This window comes from Balearica regulorum, chromosome 3 (assembly GCF_011004875.1).
Source record: "Balearica regulorum gibbericeps isolate bBalReg1 chromosome 3, bBalReg1.pri, whole genome shotgun sequence".
In the NCBI taxonomy this organism is placed as follows: Eukaryota; Metazoa; Chordata; class Aves; order Gruiformes; family Gruidae; genus Balearica; species Balearica regulorum.
In genome coordinates, this window is record NC_046186.1 from 30348696 (window position 1) to 30374777 (window position 26082).

General features: G+C 36.8%; 1 protein-coding gene across 1 annotated transcript in view; it reads right to left on the reverse strand.

Moving 5' to 3' along the window:
• The window catches only part of EYS (eyes shut homolog), a 906089-nt gene that overhangs the window by 750513 nt on the left and 129494 nt on the right, over nucleotides 1-26082 (reverse strand). The window contains 1 exon segment of the mRNA XM_075747398.1: nucleotides 15325-15429. Coding sequence (XP_075603513.1) covers nucleotides 15325-15429 — 105 coding nt within the window.

Consider the following 26082-nt stretch of genomic DNA (forward strand, 5'->3'; position numbering starts at 1 on the left):
TTGATGTAAAGGCTTGATAAGATAATTTGTGTTGAAAGATTGAATATTTGAAGTAAAAAAAAAGCTAACTAGAGAGACGTAGGTGGGTGAAGGAATTATTCACTGATAACTTCCTAAATGTACCTGATGAATGGAAATGACTGGTGGGATTAACTATTTGTTGTGCTATTGGAGCTAGGCAACAGCCAAGCTAATTTTCTTAAAGCGTACAAGAATAGGTAACAAATGTGTTTAACTAAAATGTGCACTGATCGATGATAATATATGAATGCTTTTAGTAATCTTTAGTATATCATTGCATGTCATTTTAAGGAAAAAAAATAGGAAGGAAAAGATATGGTAACGCTGGTTAACCCCAGTGGGCAGCTAAGTCCCACACAGCTGCTCGCTGACTGCCTCACAGTGGGTGGGATGAGGGAGAGAATCAGAAGGACAAAAGTGAAAAAACTCATGAATCGAGATAAAGACAGTTTAATAGGTAAAACAAAGCTGCACGTGCAAGCAAAGCTAAATAAGGAATTAATTCACTACTTCCCATTAGCAGGCAGGTGTTCTGCCATCTCCAGGAAAGCAGGGCTCCATCACATGTAACAGTTATTTGGGAAGACAAAGTACGTAACTCCAAATATCTCCCCACTTCCTCCTTCTTCCCCACAGCTCTTCTTGATGAGTCCAATGTCATATGTTATGGGATATCCCTTTGGTCAGTTGGGGCCAGCTGTCCCAGCTGTGTCCCCTGCCTACTTGCCAGCAGACCAGTGTAAGAAACAGAAAAGGTCTTGATACTGTGCAAGCACTGCTTAGCAATAACTAAACCACTGATATGTTATTAACACTGGTTTGGTCACAAACCCAAAACACTGCACCATATGAGGTGCTATGAAGAACATCATTACCTCCGTCCCCGCCAAAACCAATACAGCTAAAATACAATGTAAAGGTTTGTTTTGGGTGAGAGGGAAGTTAATTCCATGAGAAGGAAGTTAATGGACTTGCTTGAAAAAAGAAACTTGAACTGGACCAAGAAGTCCAAAGAACAGTACTTTTTAAGTAAATCCCAGTTAGCAAAGCTGAATGATTCTCTTGGGATTATATGTGATCTGTATTGTGCTCTGTTTCCTGTTGGTCGATGCACAGCCTCCCCATCTGTCAGAAGCATGCTTTTTATTCTCTGGAAGTCCAGCTGACACAGCTGGCACAGGCTGAGTTACAAGCTTGAGGAAGCAAGTTGCCGAGTTGTCTCAGGGACTACTTGCAGATGGGTTGTGCACTGGATTCCTGCCTGGTAAGTAGAAAGAATAACCAGATAGCCAATTTCCTGTCTAACCACAGTTTATCCAAAACAGGCTGGAGAGGATAACCGTGCCTAGGGATCATAAGAAATCTACAAACCCCAAGCTGAAACTATACACATGACCAAGAATGTTTTAAGGCTATATTGAACCTTATTTAGGAAAAAACATCAGTAAGATACTATGTCTTTAAAATAGTCAGTCTGCAACCAAAGAGAAATATACTCAGGTAAATGGTGCATAAATGAACAGGTTGTCTAAGACGTACATGCTATTTAAGAAAATACATAATGAAGGGTAGTTGACATAACTCATTCTCAAATTAAAGTTAAACCTTTTGTGGAAAATATCAATTAACCTTGTAAAGGGATCCAAATTTAATCATGTAGACAATCACTAACCTTGAGCATAACTAGTAGCACAGGTAGAGCTGTCCCTAGTTTAAGTACATAATGCTGTAGTAATTCCCAGTGAGTCATGCAGGTGCTCTTTTCTTAAGAAACAACTATGCCAAATTGATCACTGAAAGCCTTTATTTTATTGCTAATTACATCAGCATTGCTTTATTGTCACTATAGTGAACTGTGTGAATCTGGTCTAAGGACTTTGTGGTTGTGTTTGGCCTGGGTACCTGACTTGAGGACTGCCTATTAAGCCTGGATGCAACAACCGATGAATAATGTGGGCAGCCTAGACTGCAATTTGGCTGCAGCAAAACCATAATATTAATTAGTTTAAATTTTTATTTTCAATTGTGGGAGGCATAACATACGCAAATATTGTTCAGTTTGCCTCAAACATTGTCCATGTACTTCAACAATTCAGGGCAGTAGCTTTACTATTTCAGTCCAGAGTTATTCTTTTTTTAAAATGACTGTCAATTATGTTAAACTTAATAAAATTGTGTGGTAGCTTTTGTGAGGTTTCATTTTATTGAACTTTTTAATGGTGCCTTATTACAGCTTATTTTCATTGTCATATAGGGACTGCAATTCTGCCCTTACTGTCCTGCTGCACATAACTTCCCTCATGTTATTTCTTTGATGATTCACATTTAGTTATAATACATACACATTTTCCACTTGTCCTTTTCAGATCCAGTCAGTGGATTAAAGCAAAAAATTGTGCTTTATTAAAGTAGATGAACCCTTTTTGGAACCTTAAAGTTATAATGAGAATAACAGAGAAGAAAACTGTGTGAATAAAAAAAAAAAAAATCCCAAAAATTCAGTTGCAAAAATGGAAGAAAGGCATCAGAATAAGGCTAAGGAAACCTCTGTCCAATTTTACTGCAGTGTGTCTAGTCACAATCACTTCAGCTGGGATTCATCTCATCTACCTTCAGCTGTCTAAAAGTTAGTTTTCTAAATCTAAGCTCTCCCAATTTAAGCTCTGGTACAAGAGACTGGTACCTCTAGCAAAATGTTCAACCCACCTGTATTCATGTTGTCTCTCCAACTACAAAATAGGAAAAGCAATACTTAATATATCCAACCATTTCCTATTTTGTTCACAACAATGATGATTGCACTTAAACAAACAAACAAACAAAACCTATTGAACTTTCTGGATCAGATTAATGCTTATGCTACTGTAAAATGAAAACAAATGCACAAAGCATATTGTATAATTGTCCTTAATATAAATCAGGCATCACAGACACTATTATATCACAAATAAAGAAATACCTTCTTTCATGTATTTCACCTGATTTTTTTATATGGATAAAATAGAAATATCTATCCATTGAAATAACATACAATGAAAGTGATGAGTAGCACAGGAGTAATGCAGAAATGTTTTTTGAAACTCTGAGAAGAGTGGTTGTCATGGAAACAGCTGGGTTAGAAATTTTTCTGTTGCTACAATTTTATTTAGCTGCTGCGTAGTCTTTATGTTATTTTAATAAATTAATCTTCCTCAAGTCATTCATGATTTTATTTATCTCAAAACAAGATGCTATGTTAAGAACTTTTCAGATGCAAGGCAATGACTAATGGCATATTCATCTATACTGAAACATTAACAAATGAAAACTTCCATTTTACTCCTATACTCATCTAGCTGAAAGATTAAAAGAGAAAGGTGAGAAAAGAGTTAGTTACTCTCTCCATAAAAGGCTATCATGGCATTCTAGACAATGTTTTACCTAGAGTGAACTAAAGGAAGAAGAAAACATGTATAAATAGTCCTCCAAAATATGAAAACCTTAAATTATTTATCCCATATTAATGTAACATATACACTGAAAAGATGAACTAACAAAGCTCATCTATAAAAGTAAAAAAAAAAAGGTTTCGAATTAAAACAAGTAAACAAAAAAAACAAAGTACCAGGTTAATCAGAAAAGCAACACTGATATTCAGGGGACCAAGCGAAAAAAAAAAAAAGTTTGCTAACTAGCTTGCCTGCAAGAAACAGAAGTACAGTTAGTCTGTATGAGCATACCAGCAACGCGTAAGAGTTTCTAAGTATTCGCTATCTCAAACAAAAGAAGCGTTAAATACCATTGGCAGAAGAATGGAAAGGGAAACATGGCACATCTTCAGAAAACAAGCTGAAGCAAAAAATATAAAACAAACTTAAAAGAAAAAAAAAGAGTGTTTCAATGAGCAACATAAATTGCCAAAATAACAAAAAACATGAGGGACAAATAAAAACAATCTGAAGATTGAGCCATATAAAAGAAAGAGAATGTAAAATGAAGCTACAAGGCAGTAAAATATATGGGCAATGAATCCATGGGTTTTGAAAGCGTGCATGTTATTTTTTGGAACAAGATCAGATCTAACAGTCTCCACTGACAGGTTTTTTTCCTGCTAAAAATGCTGATTCACTGATAGCTAAAACGTTTTGTGGACACATTAATCTTAACAAATCTTGGAGCACAACATAGGCTCATACTGTCCTTTAGGGCTTCCTGGTCAGTTACATGCCCTTCAGTTTTCTTGACAGACTGTGTGAAGGATTACATTCACTCTGTATTGAGCCAACACCATGTTAGCTCCAATATCAGATATTAAATTGAATATCATATACTAGCAACATACATAATCACTAAATTTTCCTCTGCCATTCCTTCCGTTGATGAAGATGGCATTGTGTTGCGCTTTTATTACACTGAATTCAGAATACAAATTAATCTATACTGATCAGTCCTTATATTTCTGATAAAAAAGATCACATGAGGACAGTGAGCAATGGAAAGAGACATATTGCTAGTACTTACCAATTTTTTCCTTAGTACTTTTAATTCTGGCTGGAGGTTTTCTCTGCTCCAATGAAAGAGGCAGGAGCTTCTTCCTATAGAACTGATGGACAACATCTTCCCAGAAGGTATTATTTAACAATGCAAAACTTGTGTGTTGGAATACAGATTTCAGACTCCTTGGAATTCCTTGCTTTTCGGGTGCCATTTTCCAAGGCATATCTGCCATAGGCGCAGCACTCACCCTCTGTCAAAGTACCGAGCAGAAAGTTTGCCTAGGGTCTTTCCACCCTCCTTATAGGGCTTATTGTTATGGCGCTTTCACCATATTTCAAGAATCTTAAACAGAATTCCTCATGTTAATCATATCACTGGCTAACCTGGATTTAAATATTTTAGAACTTAGTTGCTACAAACTTTGTCCTTAGGTGCAAGAAATCCTTGAGGAGGTTAAAATACTGAAGGTTCCTATTTTTACTTTTATTTTTATTAAATCTGCTGATCCCCAAGACTGATGCTTGCGAGTGTGTGGTTGGTTCACCTTGAATGGCCGCCAGACCCCCCACCCAGCTGCTTTCTCACTCCCTCTCCTCAACAGGACGGCAGGGAGAAAATAAGGTAAAAAATCTCGTGGGTTGAGATAAAAGACAGGGAGATCACGTACCAGTGAGCATTGTGGGCAAAACAGATTCGACTTGGAGAAAATGAATTTAATTTATTGCCAATTTAAAATAGAGTAGGATGGTGAGAAACAAAGACAAATACTAAAACATCTTGCACCAAAACCCCCCGTCCCTCTTTTTCCCAGTCTCAACTTCACTCTTTTATTCCTGACTCGTCTACCTACTCCAATGCCTGCAGCACCTCCTCCCCCTCCTTCTCTGACCGTGGTGTCTGCAGGGCTGTTTCTCACATATTTTTTTGGCAATACTCTCTCTCGCACACTTCTCTGTAGTGTTTTACCGTTTCTTACACACTCTTTCCCCAAGACACCCCCACCTTGGCTGTGGGGCTCAGCTGTGCCCTGCGGTGGGTGGGTTGGAGCCAGCTGGAACCGGCTGTGTCCGGCATGGGGCCTCTCCTCACAGGGGCTGCCCTGCAGCCCCTCTCTGCCAGTCCCAAACATGACTAGTGAATTTGGTATGCCTCAATTTTTTGTTTTAGCTTTTTCAGCATGCATCTAATGATAAGTTTTAAAGTCCCTTCCTCCATGAAGACTGGAAATTTGCCTATGCACTAGAAACTCATGTGCCTGGAGATGCCAGTGTCGTCCTGTCTGTCCACAACGGTCCATATATCAACGGGGAGGCAGAGATCACTTCTCCAGAAACTACTCTTTTAGAAAGGTATAGATATAGAAATAGATACCTTTTAGAAACGTGTATATAGATAAAGATATATAGATAGACAGATGGTGTTCAGATGGTATATTCTATGCCCCTGAAAAGAAAGCCCTATAAAAGGATGCAGTCTTAGCATTATAAAAAAAATTACCTTGATGAAATTCAGTGTTGATAATCATATGCCATAATCAACCAATACTGTTCATCAGCTAAACTGAAATGCTATTATCTAAAATTCTATTATCTAAAGTTCAAATATTATGCTTGTACAATCTCCTGTATAAGGTCATCAGAATATACTGAAAGCCATACTAGCAGTAACTAGTCATCCAAGCCAGATTATTATAAAATTACTTTCCTGTTAAACACTTTTGAAAGATGGTTACAGTGTTGTAAGGCTCTGATAACAAGTGAATGTCACAAATATCCATCCTGACCCAAGCAGGGATAAACTGATAATGAGGGAATGTGGCAGACATCCATCTCAGCAAAGGACAGAACCTGCGGAGGCAGGATACTGTCTTGTGAGCCCCTTCCCCCATTCCTGAAACATGTAGACAAAAGACTGTCTGTGTCCTGTGCATATGTGCCCGTGAAAGGCCATCACTCAGTCAACCCCAAAGTGTTGGGGGGGGGGGGGGGGGGGGGGGGGCAGTGAAAACCCCAAGACCCCTACAACCCACCAACTCATTTCTGAAACGTTCCTGAGCACATACTGTGCCTGCTCAGTGATGACAGCCCCAACCTATGCGGAGCATTTTGGGTTATAAAAAGGGGAAACACAAGTTCTTGGCGCGCGCCCACCACCTGAGAACTACAACTACAAGCAGAGAACATCACTGGATCCAAGGGTGGTGATATCTTTTTTTTCTCTCTCTCTCTCTTTCTCTCTTTCTTTTCCTCTCCATCACTCTCTTTGTCTCTAACTTCAGTTTCAGCACATTAGGATAATATTGTCACAAGTTTTGCTAAGCCATTACCTTTCATATTTCTGCTAAGTTTTAACTATTGTTATGACTTTTGCCAAGCCACTATCTTTTGTAGTTCTGCTAAGTTCTAAGTAAATTTGTGATTCGTTTGAACCTCTAGAGTAGTCATTGTTACTTCTGATTACCGCGCAGAGAATTTAAAAGTTAACCTCACCCTAACTCACCGAGTGGGATGGGACAAGTGTTCACCTTAAAGCCATACATGTCTTCTACATAGAGAGAAAAGGAACTATGTAATGATGTCATACAATATCTAAAGTCATTGTCCAATTCTATTTTATACATTTTATGTTACTCTTTGTCCTGTTTCTTATCTTGAGATGCAAAAAAATTTGCACTTTATCACAAAAGCAGATTCCCACAAAAGTCCATTACTCAAAGTAACCTATAACTTTTGATGGATGGGGTTCTTATGTTGTGATACAAAATTAGACTAAAAAAATTGCAAAAAAAATTCTGATAACAACCTAACCCAAATTCTTAAAAGGCAAGATTTTTCTCTAGTTATATATTTTTAAAAGTAAAGACTCTAGCTATGTCAGGTTTCCAGCAATGCTGAGATATATTTATGTGAATTAACGATCTGTATGATGAGATGACCTCATTTTATCCTATTTAGTGACAATATCTTATGAACAGCAGGATGGAGTACTAGAATAATTTCTAAGAAATATCTCAGCTATACCACAGAGAAATTCAATGAATTATTTTTAAAGCTGCTGAAAGGTGATTTGTCATATGAAAATAATAGTTTTAGTGTTAAAACTGACAACATATTAAGACAACAAGCTTCTTGACAATAACTAAACTAATAAAGCATAATGTGTATTTCCATAAAATTAGCACATACAAGTTAAATGTGTGTATTTTAGATTTGCTAAATACATATAGATCTGATTTCTTAACAAGGAAGAGCAATCTTGCTTCTTGAGGACAGAGGAACTGTATAGCTAAGTTTGAAAACTAAAACTAAAACAGGTCATTTTTTTGGTCATTTTAACTGACTGTGGAGGATACAGAAGCATTTGAGGTAGATCTGGGTAGCTGTCTAGAGAGAGAAGCCAGACGTAAACTGACACCAAGGATCCAGAGTTAGTATTCAGATCTGGATGAGCAGAAGCCAATGATCAGAAACCTCAGCTCAAACCTTTCTGCCATCAACATCATTCTACAGTTCATATTAGTAGAACCAATTCTTTGACTAACTTGTGGTATTAAATGTATTGTGTAAAAATTCACTTTGGAGCAATGTAGAACTTGCAGCAGATTTCCTAAATCAAAGTTCATTGCTTTAGCCCTCAGGCCATCCTTCCTTTCAGTTTTTATAGGTGAAGAATTTCCTTACTGATATTCTCTTAGTTTCTAAAATGTGGGTTTTCTTTCTGGAATTAAAAAAAACAGAGTTTGCTATCATGTTTAATCCTAACAAGTTAGTTGCATTTTTGACACTGGATAGGTGGATGAAAAAGGAATCCAGTATACTCTACCCAAATTTAAAGTTTTCTGTAAGTAAGAATTCAAGTTTTTATCATATCACTCAGTATTGAATTCTTACCCATTATATTTAAATATTTCAGCAGTCTGTGGTCATTGTGTATTTATTCCAGCTACATCCCACTTTAAAAACATATAAATATTCATTACAAATTATTGACGGTCTTGGATTAGGAATGTTTATGCCATGACTTTTTTTTTTTTTCCCCTAAAACTTTGGTTTATTACAGCCTTAAACGTACTCTGAAGATAGAGAAATACAGACATATATATTCAAAAAAGCATACTTTTTATTAAAAAAAATATTATTTTCTTCACTTTTAAAATTGTTCTTAGACCCCGCCAAGGTTCTTCTAAGAATATATTGAGAGTGTTTATAGGATGCTCAGTGGAAAACATTGCATGGTTTTCAACACTATAAATTCCTTAATAAAAATTTCAAATTAATAATACTTGCTGTATTGGCATCATAAATAGCTAAAATGTAACACTAACTGTTTATCATACCATGTTGGGTTTGTGTGGCAAGGTTTTTGGTAGCAGTGGGGGCTATAGGGGTGGCTTCTGTGAGAAGCTGCTAGAAGCTTCCCCTGTGTCTGACAGAGCCAATGCCAGCCGGCTCCAAGACGGACCCGCCGCTGGCCAAGGCCAAGCCAATCAGCACCTCTGTGATAACATATTTAAGAAAGAGAAAAACAGTTAGAGAGCGCTTTTGCAGCCGGAGAGAGGAGTGAGAAGATGTGAGAAACTCTGCAGACACCAAGGCCAGTGCAGAAGGAGGGGCAGGAGGTGCTCCAGGCGCCGGAGCAGAGATCCCCCTGCAGCCCATGGTGAAGACCATGGTGAAGCAGGCTGTCCCCCTGCAGCCCATGGAGGAAGGATGAGGGGGTGTAGAGATTCCACCTGCAGCCCATGGAGGACCCCACGCCAGAGCAGGTGGAGGCAACTGAAGGAGGCTGTGGCCCCGTGGGAAGCCCATGCTGGAGCAAGCTCCTGGCAGGACCTGTGGCCCCGTGGAGAGAGGAGCCCACGCCAGAGCAGGTTTGCTGACAGGACTTGTGACCCCGTGGGAGACCCACACTGGAGCAGTTTGTGAAGGTCTGCACCCCGTGGAGGAGACTCACGTTGGAGAAGTTCGTGAAGGACTGTCTCCCTTGAGAGGGACTCCATGCTGGAGCAGGGGAACGATGAGAGGAGTTCTTCCCCTGAGGATGAAGAAGCGGCAGAAACACCGTGTGATGAACTGACCGTAACCCCCACTCCCCGTCCCCCTGTGCCGCTGAGGGGGAGTCGGAGGTTGAAGCCGGGAGTGAAGTTGAGCCCGGGAAGATGGGAGGGGTGGGGGGAGGTGTTTTAATATTTGATTTTATTTCTCATTCCTCTACTCTGTTTTGCTTAGTAATAAATTAGATGAGTTCCCTCTCTAAGTTCGGTCTGTTTTGCTCGTGACGATAATTAGTGAGTGATCTCTCCCTGTCCTTATCTCGACCCACAAGCTTTTTTTCGTTGTACTTTTTCTCCCCTGTCTAATGAAGGAGGGGAGTGATAGAGCAGCTCTGGTGGGCACCTGGCCCTCAGCCAGGGTCAACCCACCACACATACTTTACTAGTTTATGTTCACATGTGCATAGTTATGATTTTGCCTATTTGCAGTTGAGACAGAACAGATATGAAGACAGATGTGCTAATTTTTCTCTTGTTGTGCACTTTATTATTATTTCTTACATTGAAAGAGTGAGTTCCATTTGTATAGCTGAAGAGAATACATGTCCTACCTTACAAATATTTATCTTTTGAAAAACTTTGTGAATTTCTTTGAAGATTTTTTTTTTTTGAGAAAGAATTAGAGATAAATATGACTTTGTATTTTTGTATGAGACTTAAAACATGATTTGACAAAAGATGCACTACATGACTACCAATGAATAAAAGTAATACTTTGGTATTTTTGTTACTGTAAAACTTTTTAGTGCATCAGTGAATCCATGGTACGTTAATCCCTTGAGCCATCAGAAGGATTAATACTGAGGTCCAGCTAAAAATAGCAAAGTTTTCAGAGGTAATCTAGTTTCATGGCATTTAGGAAGAAAAGACATACCTACTCATATTTTAGAGAGAATGTTTTCTGCACATATGAGATATTAAATGGGAATCAGTAAAGTAAGAATTAAGTAAAAATAGTAAAAATTTCAACTTTCAGTAACGGGAAATTTTTCCCATAAAGAGGGCAGAATTGGATCTCTAAAAATAAGAAGTATATTTTAGTAATTTTAAGTTATTTGTAACTGTAATGCTTTAAATCTATCAATGTATCTTATTTACTAAAATATTTTTATGTGATAAATTATTTTCCACAACTATATTCAAATTTTTGCAATGTATATCTTACTATTCTAAGGCTATTGAAAAATAAATATTTTGTTTTAGATGAATAAAAATTATTCTGGCCTTATTCACTGTTGTTTTAATGATCATATACAGCCCAAACATTCCAGTAATTAGGTTTTATTTTGGAAGGTTCCTATTGAATTGTCCTATTGATGTATGCTTTATTTAGTAGTGAAATAAATGAAGAAAATGCTTGCAATTTTGCATGGCATCAAGATCTCTTATTTTTATTACTGATATAAATAAGTTTTTTCACTACTATTCTATAGAGTAATTAAAAATGAGATATCAGTACCTTAAATCATTCAAGAAATAGGAAATATATTTCACATGCTCAATAAAAACTTTAATGCAACTATTTTAAATATTTTTTTCATTTTTCCTCAAAATAAAAAAAAAAAAATCTGTGCTCTTATGGAAAATTGCAGGTGCTGTGCTAAATTCAAATACTTCTGTCTGTTGAAACATAATATAAACATGTTTAATACAGTGAAGAACATCAGTATTATAAGACAATTTTCATTTTGGCTGCATCCAACAGTATGTATTTAGTATTTTCTGTACACTAATTACAGAAGTGTGCAATGTTAGTATACCTTGGTTTCTATTAACACAGTGACTATTGGTAATGGAAAAAAAACAACAACTTTGGAATTTCCAGTGGAGAAAATACCAAGGTCTTCATACTTGCATTTATGACAATTTCTAAAAATAGAGACTGTCTTGGAAAGTTCATACAGACATAAACATGGCAGACTGGTGTTTGGTCTGTTAGAGGATTGCCTTGGTAAAGTAGAAGTCCCATTGTTCATTCCACATGCATTTCCCACTCCAAATTCTTCTTTAAATAAAATAAAGATGGAAGACCGTAAGTCTCAATCAAAAGCAGTTTGATCAGTCTATAAATATTCTCTGAATATGGAATTCTCTTAACTCCAGCCAACAGCAATGTGTTAGAAGCCCTGCACTTCTTACATATAGCACTTTATAAAGACACAGTATCTGAAAGAGCTTACTGCAGTATCAGAAACAGCATAACTGTCAGCATAGCTTTCTTGTCGAGTTAATGAACCTTGCTTGTTAATCAGGCTAATTAGATTGCTTTCTTCAGATCCAACCAAATGTCTACACCACACAGTACAGTGAAGAATCCAGCCTTTCATCTACCATGTTCACATTCTCATTGGGGCAGTTATGCATTTCCATACCTAACACTATATATCATGTGTAACCACATGAGCTTTTGGAAAAATATGTATCTTAATAATAAAAATTCCTACTATTACATCCACTTTGAATAAAGGTATAAAAGAAGATACAAAACACTCTTTCCTTTCAAAATATATAGGTTTACTATTTATGCAGCTTCTCTTCACTATTAAGCCATGTCGAGATCATTCCTTAAGGTATCTTCACCCACTGCTAATACAAAACTCATCAGGAGTCCTTCCAGATTTAGCTTAGCTTAGCATTGAGAGTTTCTGAAGGGCAAACTGAAAGGAAATTCATCCTTTTCCTTCTAAATTGTACATCAAGATAACATATGCTGTCAAATAAATGGCATTACTGTTATGATATAATCTGAAGAAAAAAACCTCATTAAATTTTAATATATATAACTGCTAACTATGATCGCCTTTAAATTTTTTATTCAAAGTTAAACAATAGTGCTGCTCACTTTTGACATGGCAGATGTGCTACTGACATATTTCTGGCCCAGCAAAGATATCTTAAGCTGTATCTAGTAAAGCAGAGTTACAATTCCTTGTAAAATAATAATTGAAATAAAAATAGAAATAGAACCTCCATTGCATCTAGAGGAAAGCTCTTTATGTTCATTATTTGTAACATATTTGATAATATTGAAAGATCTAATTTAGGAAGACATCACCATGCACCTAAAAATAAGATGCAGCCAGAGACTGTTTCAGACAGCAGGCAACGCAGAAAAGTAGAAAGATAACAACCACCTACCTAATGAATAAAAATGTATTCCAAAGAAAAACAGTGAAAAACAAGTTATCAGTGGTCTAATCAGACAGACAGTTGCAGATACTAGTATTTCCATTTTCAGGAACTTGATCATTAGGGCAGATCCAAATTCTCTGTGCTCCCTTGTATTTTTGTTATGGAATATATTGGATTTATTACATGTTTTTATTGTTTATTTATTTACTATTACTTACTAAAAAACAGCAACTACAGGTCCTCTGATAAGAAAAACCTATTTTTTTTTTTTCCCCAGATATCCAATATGACACTGTTTTTTGATGAAAGTATGGAGGCATAAATTGTCATTTTTCACTTAAGGATTAGCTCAAGTTAGCTGTCTTATCTTTTGAAGTGATACTCTCGTTAGAATCAAGCTAGCAGTAAAGATATCCAGTAATGTACTGACTTTTGTTTTCAGGCAATTTACAGACATTATCTATTTAATCATTGCTATATCTTTGTGAGATGGTTACATTTGTTTATCTATACTTTCACCTAGAGAATATGAACTGGGATATTAATTAATTTACCCAAGGGCACAAAGGGACGTTTAGATTAAAATTCTTCTCCTTTCAGCTCATTGTTAGTTATGCACATCACTACACAATTTTCCCCCTCTCTAATTCAGCTTGTCATTATATTAATAATGTAGCTACAAATAGTAATGGAGAAAGTCTTAACTCTTTTAAAAAATACCTGATAATTTCTACAGATAACCTCTGGTTCACTGTGAGTTACTTGATCCTTTGACTGATGAAGATAAAGAATCACTGCTATGCACAGCATTTTAGTAGAGTCAATAGAATAAAACTCATAGTTTCTAGTATATATGTGTCCATTACATCCATTACATAAACCTTATTGTTCTGGATTACCTCAGAGGCACAACACAAAGGAATGAAGAGTTACAGACGCTCAAACCATACATGCACACACACATCAAGAATGATAATAAAAAATTAATTGGATAAAGTCTGTCTACAGAGTCCCTGAGTTTTCATTAAAGAAAGAAGCACAAATGATCTACTAAGACAGCGTCAAACCAATTTTCTTTCCTATCACTGACACACATTCTGCTGTGTGAAAGAGATCTCCTTTCAGATCTGTGGAATGAGGTACAGAATGCTTTTGTCTAAAATCCACTGTATGGATTTTACATCTTTTTAAATCCATGGATTTATATCCATCTTACTGTATGTAAGAGTGTTAGTGAACACCCATGAGAGTTAAACATGGAATAGCAAAGCAGTGCATTGAATGTGAGGATCTCCATCTTAGAAGAACAAAGGAGATAATGTTTGTGTTAATGTTTAGCTACAGCCTTTATTCAATAAAACACTCGATCACAGCCTACATTTATCCCAATGAAGCAACAGAGATGAAAGCATCATCTTACCTTTTAAGATATAACTCTGTATTGTCTTCAGTTCCCAACTCAGCAGGATACCATCCTTAAAGCATCTCTTGATATTGTATACATTAAAGTCCCCTTAAAATCAGTTGCTTTGCTTGAGACGGATGGTTGGAAACGTGTTTCACTACTTTGACATTTCCAGGTTTTACTGATCACTATCAGTTTCTCTTCTGAACATCCCAGTACTGTAAGCTGTCTTAGACCATGACTATATAAAATTAGTTTTTCTGACCTTATTTTGCATAGTAACAATGAGCTGATAAATGCATATATCAAAACCAAAAAACTTTTTAGAATTTATCAGTAATTTCTTATCCATATTTATGAATGAACTTACCAGTTGCTAAATCTCTACCCAAGCCTCCTTTGGCCACGATGATTATAAAAAATGGAGAAAGCTTGCTGATCCTGGTGAAAGGATTTCTAAGGTCAGGAATTTCTAACCCACCCTTTTCTATCTATTCTTAGTCAACATACAATAACATGCAAAATCCCAAATTATACAGTGTATATATAATTAGCAAAGCAAAATCTTCAACATTATATTTCTTTCTCCCATTATTTGCTGGGTCTTTTTACACTGTGTGCTTAGTTCAGTTGCCACCTGGCCTGATCCCTCTTGGATGTCCCTTATATACTGTACCGTATCTTCCACCCTCATACAATATCTTGGATATTTAAGGGCAGTTCAGATGGCACAAAGTGCACATGCTCAGGCAACCAGATTAAGGTCAGACATACTTTAGAGCAGTGTTCAGTTCTTTTAGGTGTGAGTAATGAGGCCAGCAAAACAGGATTCCAAAGACTGGGATTTCGGATGTTTGCTCAATTTCAACATGTTTTGCTGCCTAAACCCTACCCTTTTTAAAGAAATGTGTTGCTGTAAGGTGTCTGTACAAATAGACACTAAATAATTGGAAATCTCCAGTTCTGTCATATTTCTTTATCAGTATATTCCAGTACTACAAGTACTTTTTAACCTAAGTCATCTATTATTGATAAAAATTAGTCATAGGCAAATTGTCATTCATGGACACTCAGTGAGAAAATTTTCCTTTTTATTAGTCTAAATAACTATCTCTGTACCTTTCAAAATGTAAGCAAAATGCTTTCACTCTACAAGACTTTATAGCACCCGAGTAACATACGTAGAACTCAGACACTATGCCAAACTAGCAATTGTATAAAAACCATAAATGCTTACCAAAGGGGCAATTGCATTTGAAGCCATTTACGTCCTCTTCACAGGTTCCTCCATTCCAACAGGGTCTGTCTAGACATTCAGTCATGCGAATAGAACATGTTTCTCCTGAAATTTTAGATTAAAAAAAAAGAAAAAAAAAAGACAAATGTGCTGATGTGTTCCAATCATAGAGACATATTTGTAATGAAAAAGGACTTTGGGATTGTCCCAGTCTAAATGCTGACCCCACTGGTCAAGGTACACTTGCTGAGTACACAGGGATACTGATAGACATCCTGTGTGTCATGAATTTTTCTGCTTCGTTTGTTACAAGACAGTCCATTTTGACAGGCAATGTTGGAAGCATGACAATCAGGAAAATAGAAAGCTTTCCTACTGAGGGTATGCGTAATCCTGGAGCTTTTTTCCATTATACAAAATTACTATATTCAGGCAATTTTTGTACAGTTGTGTCAATCATTTTCTTTCATTTCACTCACTGTCTCCTTTGAAAAAGAAAGGCAAAGTATCATTGCATACGAAAATCAGGCCAACACTAATTTATGGACAGTTATGTGTCCATATAAAGTTCAGCCTATGTTCTACAGAAAGTTGTCAGTACTATGATACTGGATATTTCTCTTTCTCCATGTAATACAAAGGAATAGGATGATCAAGCCACTGAAGAAGATTTAATGAGGCAAAATACAGATGAGAGGGAATGAAATAATTAAAAGCAAAGGTAGGAAGTATAGTGAAATGTAGATTTGTAATCTACAGTAGGGGTTGCTTTGATTTGTGACAGGAAAATCTATTTCCAGCCACAGGAATGCAGAGACAAATAATATGTTCAGTACTCATCACAGGTCAGCAGCGTACAAAGCATGCTGGGCTTTCTGTGAACCTCACAGAAGTGGATAAAACCAAAAAAGAATGCTGAAATTCCTCTGAATTCTTTGCACTGTGGAAAATATTTGGTCTCTTATCTGCAGCACACATACGTGCCCTCTCATACCATCATATGAACCAAGACAGACAGCTCTCAAAACCCGTATTTTGTGAATCTACTAGATATAAAAGACCTTAATTGGAGAAGCCCATAGTAGCACCAAGGTTCTCTTCCACACATAAACTTATGACAGAGTGGCTCCTTTTAGGTTTTTTTACTGCCTCTAAATATGCTCTGCATATTTAGACCATAAGACTTCAAGATATCTGAATGAGAAGGGGGAGACATAAGCAGAGACCAGGGAGAGTTCAGGTAACTCAGTAAGCTAAAAAGCTATCTGCTAGCAGCGGCTGCTGAGTGCTGCTTCGTGCGCTGTGGCACCAGTGAGGAATACAGAAAGTCAGGACTGGCCAAAATATAAATCCTTTTCTAAGTTCTTTCAATGTTTTAAATATTTGTTAAAGTGCTGATAAGGTAACAGCACTACGTGCAACCTTTCTGATCTAATTCTGATAATTTGCTTTTCTGATGTTTTCTAGTCCAGATCCATTTCCACAGTGAAGCCCCTGATTATGGTAGGTCTCTTTTGAGGAAGATAAATTGAAATGTATTGGCATCTGTTCACTTCTGCATAAAGTGGAGAGTACCACAGTTTCCTCTAGAAGGAAATCATCTGGCCACAAGCCATGGGTAAGCTGCAGCATGTACAAGAAAAACTCCTTGAAACAGATTCTTTCACTTCTCTTGAGTTGGTGCGTAGTCCTAACAGACAAAAGGTTAAAATAAAGCAAATGAAATTCTAAGGGAAATAATGGATGAGATCATCCTCATTTAGTCATAATACCCAAGATCTGTGAACTTCTTACTGCCTTTTGGTGAAGATGCCTCTGTTTTCCCCTTGAATCTAAAGCAGCAAAGGCATCTTACTGAACCAGATAGTACCATAATTTTAAGATATGGCTGTTAACAGGTATAACTACAATTCCTTGTGAACTGTTCTTACCCATCTCCTTTGATTTTCTTTTCTTTTTGGGGTAGGAAATCAGGTGTAGCATGCAGCAGGAAAATGAATCAACTACATGTAGGTTTCTAACTACAGTTCTGTACTTCAAAACTGAGTGTTTAGGGTGAAATTCAGTTCCCTAAATGTCAGTATCTAATGCAATATAGGATATTCTGTATTCAGTCTCAAGAAAATAGTCCTTAGGGGATGAAATGGACAATAAGCAGAGCCAGTTGCAACGATTTTATAACAGTACCACAAATTGGTCATTCAGGCTGGAAATCCTGATGGGATGGTAGGAAATAAGAGAAAAGAACAAAGACACAGAAGGCAGCTGTCAGCTGAGGAGTATTTCCAAAAAGGAACAAAAAATAGCATGTACTGGGCAAGGTGAACACTTTGAGGAATTCAAAAGCAAAATGACACCTGATCAAAAGGTTAATTCTGTGGCCATGTTTTGACTGAACTATATGAAATGATACAACACTTGAGGAATCCTGAGAGGATGATGAAATAATGAAGGCTAGAGGAATTTGGGACATGAGATGAATGTTGGCGCTTTAGCTGTGTTGAGGAGTAGTGACAAAACCTGATCGTGTGTAGAAAAGTTGAGAAAGGAGTCAAAGCCATTCTCCCATTCCAAGTCTGACAGGAATCATAATGATTCTGCCAATATGAGAAAGGATGCAGAGAAAGATAATTTATTTTGCATTTTCATTTGGAAAAAAATTAATATCCACTATAATGTATAACTAAGAAATTATCACCAGTGGCATCAGAAACTGAATTTAATTTCTGATATCACACCCCATTATTTTAAGACTTCAATGAGTACAGTTTTTCTTAATGCATTAATCTATATTGCAACATTCTATAGATTAAAAGATTTAGTTCCGACTTAGACAATTAATCCCAAATGTCCAAACTAATGCTGCTATACTTGTTTAACAGAAAACTATGTTGTTTCAGGTATTTTGCTTTTATTTACCTATAGCCATGCTAGACGTGTATGAATTCTATTCTTCATTTAGGAGAACAAAGAAACAGGGGAAAAAAATCCCTGCTCTGATAACAAAGGTGCTGATTTTATGCTGGAGGCTGTTATTACAGCTAAATTACTTCAGTTGACAAAGAAGCAATTACATGCCACTCAGCCTCATCTGAGTTATCAAGCACTGAGAATACCTTTCTCAAAACAGATGAAAATATTTGCGAAAACCACTGACTGATTTACAAGTTGTGCTAGCTAACAGTACTTGCATAATGATTTAGAATGATACCAAACTTTCTGAAATATTTCAGTTGAAAATGCTGTTAACACATTAAATATGGATAGTTCACTGTTCTTTTTCCTGACAAACTTGCAGTATTGGTGACACACAGAGCTAGGACTTTAGTTTCTATGCATCTCTGTTACCATTCCTTCAAGATCACTTTTGTTTTCCTTTTAACTTTGCTATCTAGTCACTGAAAAATACACTATTTACAGATATGAAAAAATGATATTATTTTTCATCTAAAAGATAACAGTGTAATTTTAGTAATTCCGTACATCTCAGAAAAGGCTAGGAGAATAGCATTTTTTTTTCCTATGAATCATGTTAAAACTTGGAAAAGCCTTCATGTTTTAGTGCAATTTCTGCTAATCAAATGCATATGAAAATACAGGTAATTGGTTTTTGTGTACTGTAGACGATAACTAGCTCTTCTGGTTATGTACCGTAACATGGAGTGCCATTAAACAGGGAGTTGCACCTGGGAAAAGGCATGTCCCCAAACTTCTTGCAAACAGTTGCTAGGGAAATTTAAGAATTCATGTCCTCAGAGTACAAAGACAATATATGGACAGTATTTTTCAGAGAGAAAGAATCTATGAAGCTGCGGTGAGACCATATTTTCTGACTATTCGAGACATGAGAAAAGCTGGACACATACAGATAAGCCTTTTTTTTTCAGTATGCAGCTAATCTCAACTACACATTTGAAATGGATGATGAAAACCTTCTTTGAACATCAGATAAAAATCACTAATTGGCTACAAATTACTTTCAACATCAAAGTATGTTAATATAAATATTTTCTGGGTTTACACTTTTAAGGTTAACATTAATACAACACATCCAAACAAAATTAGTAGTACAACATAATATTTAATTAGTTATTTAATAAATCATAGCTTAGGGTCTGAATTCCTAAAGAATTTACAGGGACCATGTCACCAAATTCTGAAGTAGAATGTTATAAATTATATTGAGCTGACTCTACTTCTATTAACTCTATGGTATATTTTATCCTTTATAAAATTGCAGTGTTCTTAAAATATATAACAAATAATTATAGCTGCTTAGGAAAGTCTGTCACTCTTGCAATTGCATGGCCTGATGTTTAACAGCAACATTTTCTACAGATGCATTGATGATACACAAGAGACAGATTATTCTGCAGGAGCACAAAAGTCTTGAAAAGAGCCTAAGGACCTAAGTAGGTATGGTAAGCATGGTAACAAATTTTACAAAGATCTTTAGTCTCCTCCACCAGTGTTACTGATGTAACTTACTCTATTAAATAAATCATGCTATTTTAGCACATGGAGATGTTCTGAAGTTCTCAGGTGAATATAACTAGTGATCAAAGACAACAAAGAAATATTCCTTTTTATAAATGTAATGGATGAAACCTCGTTGAATATTCCCTCACTTCAAAAGTAAGAGCAACTTGTAAGATGACTAGATTGAAAGTTTGCACCTTTCAGTGCTTCAAACTTTGGATGTTTTATTTCTGCTTTAAATTAAAGAGCTTAACTTCACGCTCTCCCAACTAACTGAAATATTTTTAGATTTTGCAGAATATCCACAAACCTGTATTTTGTTTTGATGTCAGAATAAGTTTGACTTCATATAATTCTCAAATATTCAGACATTAGAATAAAACTGGAATTGATGTGACAGCTTGTTTTCTCAATGTAACACACATTATATGTAAGTATCTCTTATTAATTGCCACCACTACTATTAACATCTCTGAATTACAAAACACATGCAAAACTATCAAAATACAAAGTTTCTTTTATGTATGGTTTATACCAACTTTTGTTTTATAGGCATAATGGAATATAAAGTTTGACAATGCAAAGGCAGACAGAGGGACCACAATTAATAAAAGGATGTCTAAGAATATTTTTTAACTAAAACTCTTTACTTGAGGAAATATTACTTCAAGACATAAGCTGAATCTTTCTATTCCCAGATCAGATAAAAAGCAAATGACTTAGAATTTTACTTAATGTAATCTTAATAAAGTACAACTGAAAAAAATGAGGGTTTTTTTAAATTCAACTAGTATCCAACACAATAACAATATATTTGAAGGTTGTCTTCACAACACTCCTGCCTTACTGCCCACCATTCTGTAAAAAATATATAAATATAAAGCATTCAAGTCATGTACCTGAGAATAAATGGTGTAATTTTATTGCTTTCTAAGCAACATAATTTACTGTGCTTGGTAAGAGAGGTATCAGGCTGAGTAACATTTCTGCTTACTTTGCAGAAAATGCAGTTATGAAAAAACAAGTGAGAAGGTCCAAGTGTAGCCCTAGTGAACTTAGCTGATATTTCCCTTTCTCAACTTTGTTGTTCTACACAGACATTTTTAATTTATTTTTTTTCTTTTACTTCAGACAGTGTAAACCTTTCTGTGAACAATTTTTCCAGATTGAAAGTGATTTATATGATGTTCTCTTAAACCACTTCACTAGCTTAGCTTCTCCAAAAGAGTTTTAACTCACCGAAAGGCTGTGGCTCTTCAACCATAAGCTGCCAAGAGTCCAGCTCATCTCTCTCCACAGGTTTACACTGTACACCTGTCAGGCAGGCTGCATTGGCACCTGGACCCTGGACCCTGGACCTGGTCCATTGCTTGTGACGCCTGGGGCTTATGAGGGAGGGACCCTGTTACCAGCCCCTGGCTCTGCCTGCACTGCTTAGATGTTGCAGGACTGTGCCTTGCTTAGTGATGGCACTGCCTGCACTGGGGTTACCCTTTGATTCTGGTTCATGGTTCCCCTCATGGAGCAGCCTTGCTCTTGCTGCTCCCTCTTAACAGGGTATATCTTCATTATGTATTAGGGTGTCCATCAGATATTCTAGACTTTATTTTTACAAGGGGTTAAGTGTTCCTAAACTTACTTGTGTAAAAAAGAATTGGTTTTCACACAACTTCGTGTATTTTTCTTCAAGATTTTTCTTAATGGCATCAATGATACACTGTTCACATCTGTCACAGAAGGGTGAAACTACTTAAAAAACATGCAAACAATTTAAACCTAATGAATAACTTATTGAAAGTACAAACACTTAAACAATTCCTCAGATAGATAGACTTCAGATATTAAGAGAACTTGTCTGTTTTATTTGTGGAATAAAAAAAGTAATAACAAAGCACAGAAATTTAAATTAATAGAATGATATTAAAAATGTTCATATGCCATTTTCCTCTTTTGGACAAAAAGAGAAATACTGAAGAGCATTATATATAGAATATATTAATGTCAAACTCAAAAAGCCACTGGAAGGCCTACATTGGTGATGAGCCTTAGTACTGTTATTTGTTACTTGCACATGGGTAAAGCTATGATGGATCAGGGTCTGGCTATGTGAGATCAGTATATATTCAGAATGAAAAGATTTTCCAAAAGCTTAGCTATACAATCAATATCATACAGATACAAACCTTCAAGAGAAATCAGTAAGTCTACTCAGAGTTCTCAGCAGCTGTCTTCACATTTCTTAGGCATCTAAATAAAGAAGTTTTAATGAAGGATATGTTTGGATAAAGACAGCCTTTTTTCAAATACTTCCAAGAAGAGCTTTTTTTGAACCAGAAATGAAGCACAGTGGTATTTCTTTAAAAATAGCAGTCATCATGAAAGCTGCAGTCTTTTGATGATGAACACTGATGTTTGGAGATGATAGCTAACACAAAGATATGGAAGAAGGGATAGACTGGGAATGACTTTGAAGGTGAACAGAATTATGTTCTATTTGAAGAACTGAGGCAGGAGAGGGCAGTATAGAAGCTCATCACATGATTGAAAGGATGGGATAGGTGTTTGGTTTTTTTTTTTTTAAATTACTTATTTTTAAAGATTGTACTGCAATCTTTCAAGTTTAACATAGGGTAAATTCTCTTGTAGGCAGTGGAAAGTACTCCAGACATCTACAAAATGTCTCCATATTAAAGTTTCCATCACAAGTACATTTTACAGTTCAAAAGGAAAGACTGTGGTACATGATGTTATAAAGTATTTGTTTTTACTGTGCAAATGCCTGAGCCTTGTATTTTTTATGAACTAGTTTTTCACCAATTCAGATCATGCTTTTCATGTTGACAAATCCCATTACAGTGCCTAAGGGGTCCCTAGCTAATAGAATGTAAAGCATTTGAGAAATGCTGATAGAGATCAGATCGATCAATCACCTAGGCAGAGGAGACAGCTATGAGATGTCTATGTAAAATTTTGCTTCTGAAATAAAAACTTATTCTAATGTTATATCAAAGGGTACCCAGGGATTCATTTATTAGCAGGAGAGAAACCAAGTTGGTGACTGGGAACTCATGGTTTATTTGCAAATCTATTAATCCTAGTACACAAAGTATGATAGTTCCCCAAAGATGTACAGAGTCCTGAGCGACAATAACTTGTTTTTACTCTTCAGTTTATTTATTATCGCCTTTGATATTTCATCTGAAATTGAATTTACTATTTATGAAGAAAAATGAAGTACATCTGGATATGTAAAAAAGTTGAATTACAGATAAATAACATAACAAACACACAACAAAGAAATGAGATAAGAATAAATGTGTTTTTTTAGTAATACACTAAGATACTCTTCACTGATTCATAGCGTGCAGTTATGACTGCACTTCAAAACTGTTCTGTGCTGGAAAATATCCCAGGATCATAAACCCTCGGAGACTATATGAAAATGGAATTGCTAGGGTAGTGATAACATTTTTATAAGTTTAAACAGTCTTTTATTAATTGTTTGTGGTTTATACTCTCTGAAAAATCAGAATTCAATATATTCAGTACATGCTATAATGAGTTACACTAAATGAGTAATATTGCAAAATTTCTTTTTTCTTTTAATTTGCTTCTATGTGAATGCTATTATACCTCATTGAGTGATAAAATAATTAAAAAAAGAGTATTTTCCAGCAATATATCATTATATCATTTATATAAGCAAGTCCTCCTGTTCACAGAATCATAAAATGGCTGAGGTTGGAAGTAACCTCTGGAGGTCATCAGGTCCAACCCTTCTGCTCAAGCAGAAACACTTAGAGCCAGTTTCCCAGGACCATGTCTAGATGGCTTTTGAATATCTCTGTGGATGAAGACTCCACAAGCACCATGGCCAACCTGTGTCAGTGTTCAGTCACCCTCACAGTAAAAAAGTTTTTCCTGATGTTCAGACAGAACCTCCTGGGTTTCAGTTTACCCATTGCATCTGGTCCTGTCACTGGGCACAACTGAAAAGAGCCTGGCTCCATCTTCTTTGCACCCTCGCTTCAGGTATTTATATACGTTGGTGAGATCCCCCTGAGCCTTCTCTTCTCAGTGAGACTTCTCAGTGACACTGAACAGTCTCAGCTCCCTCAGCCTTTCCTCATAGGAGATATATTCCAGTCCCTTAGTCATCTTAGTGGCCCTTCACTGGACTCTCTGCAGTAGTTCCATGTCTCTCTTGTACCAGGAGCCCAGAACTACATACAGTACTCCAGGTATGGCCTTAGTACCAGTGCTGAGTAAAGGAGAAGCATCACTTCCCTTGGCCTGCTGGAAAAACACCTCCTAATGCAGCCCAGGCATTTGCCTTCTTTGTCACAAGAGCACATTGATGGCTCACATTCCACCAGGACTCCCAGTTCTTCTCTGCAAAGCTGCTTTCCAGCTGGTCAGCCCTCAGCATGTACTGGTGCTTGGGGTTATTCCTCCCCAGGTGCAGGACTTGGCACTTCTCTTGAATTTCATGATATTAAAGTCAACCTATTTCTTCAGCCTGTCGATGACCCTCTGATGGCAGCATGACCCTCTAATGTATCAGCCACTCTTCCCAGTTATGTGTCATCAGCAAACTTGCTGAGGGTACACTCTGCCCCAGCAGTCAGATAATTAATGAAGATGTTAAACAGGACTGGACCTACTATTGACCCCTGGGGTACACCACTAGTTACTGGTCTCCAGCTTGACTTCATGCCACCGATCACCACCCTCTAGGCTTGGCCATTCATCCCATTTTCAGCTCACCTCACTGTCTGCTCATCCAGCCCATGCTTCATCAGCTTTTTCATGAGGATATTGTCAGAAACAGTTCCAAAATCCTTGCTAATGTCAAGGTGGACAAAATACACTGCTCTCTCCTCATCTACCAAGCCAGTCATTTCATCGTTGAAGTTTATCAAGTTGGTCAAGCATGACTAACCCTTGGTGAAACCATGCTGACTAAATGTAATATTCTTGTCATCCATGATTTCCAGGATTAGCTGCTCCATCACCTTCATAGGGATTGAGGCAAGGCTGACCTGCCTGTAATTCTCCAGGTCTTCCTTTTTTCCCTTCTTGAAGATAGGAGTGACGTTTACTTTTCTCTAGTCTTTGGGCACTTCTCCTAAGCACCATTATCAACCAAAGTTTATCAACAGTGACCTCACAGTGACATCTGCCAGCTCCCGCAGCATTTGCAGGTGCATCCCATGAGGGCCAATAGGCTTATGTATATCCAGTTTGCCTAAGTATTTCCCGACCTGATCATCTTTCACCAGAAATACATCCTCCTTGCTCCAGACTTTCCCTCTGGTCTCCAGGTCATTGGATATCTGAAGGACAGTCTAATACAGACTAAGGCAAAGGCAGCATTCAGTACATCAAACTTTTCCATGTCCAGTGTCATAAAGGTTCCATCTCATTGGGCAATAGGCCCACATTTTCCCTACTCTTTCCTTTGTCACCTATGTACTTGTAGAAGCCCTTCTTGTTCTCTTTCATATCCCTTGTCAGATTCAATTGCATTTAGGCTTTGGCTTTCCTAACCTTATCACTGCTTGCTCAGATAATGTCTTTGTATTTTCTCCCAGGTTACCTGTCCTTCCTTCCACCCTCTGAATGTTTCCTTTTTTGTGTTTGATTTTGGCCAGAAGCTCCTTGATCATCCATGCAGGTCTCCTGGTGTTTTTGCCTGACTTCCTGCTCAAAGATGAACTGCTCTTGAGCTTGGAGGAGGTGCTAGGCTTTTTTGGGTCCCTCTTCCCTCCAGGGCTTTATGCCATGGGACTCTTCCAAGTAGATCTTATACTGTGTTGTGTTGTCCCTGCAGTAGATATTGGGGTGGTTGAAGTCCCCCATGAAGACCAGCAAAGTACAAAATAAGAGTTGAAGTGTCAGCAGCGAAATGGAAATATGTCAGATTTCGTACAGGTGAGGCAAGTATTTTTTTCTCTTTGCTTGGAGTCAGACATTTAGTTGTATGACCTTAATGGAATTTAGGACACCTCGGGGACAACCCTCTGTTTTGTTACACGTTTATCAATAAATGAGCATGAAGAGGAAATATTGGTTTTTATTAAATATGTATTCAAATGAACAAGAAATTATATACTCAACTCAAATGAGCACAACAAATCTGCAGATGTATATCACATACATAAATGTGTGTATATATGTAAATCAATATAAACACATTTGAAATTAAAAATGTTAGTGAAATGTTAAAAGTAAGTGTATCTAGCCAGAATTTATAATGAAAAATTAGCACTGAAGTTA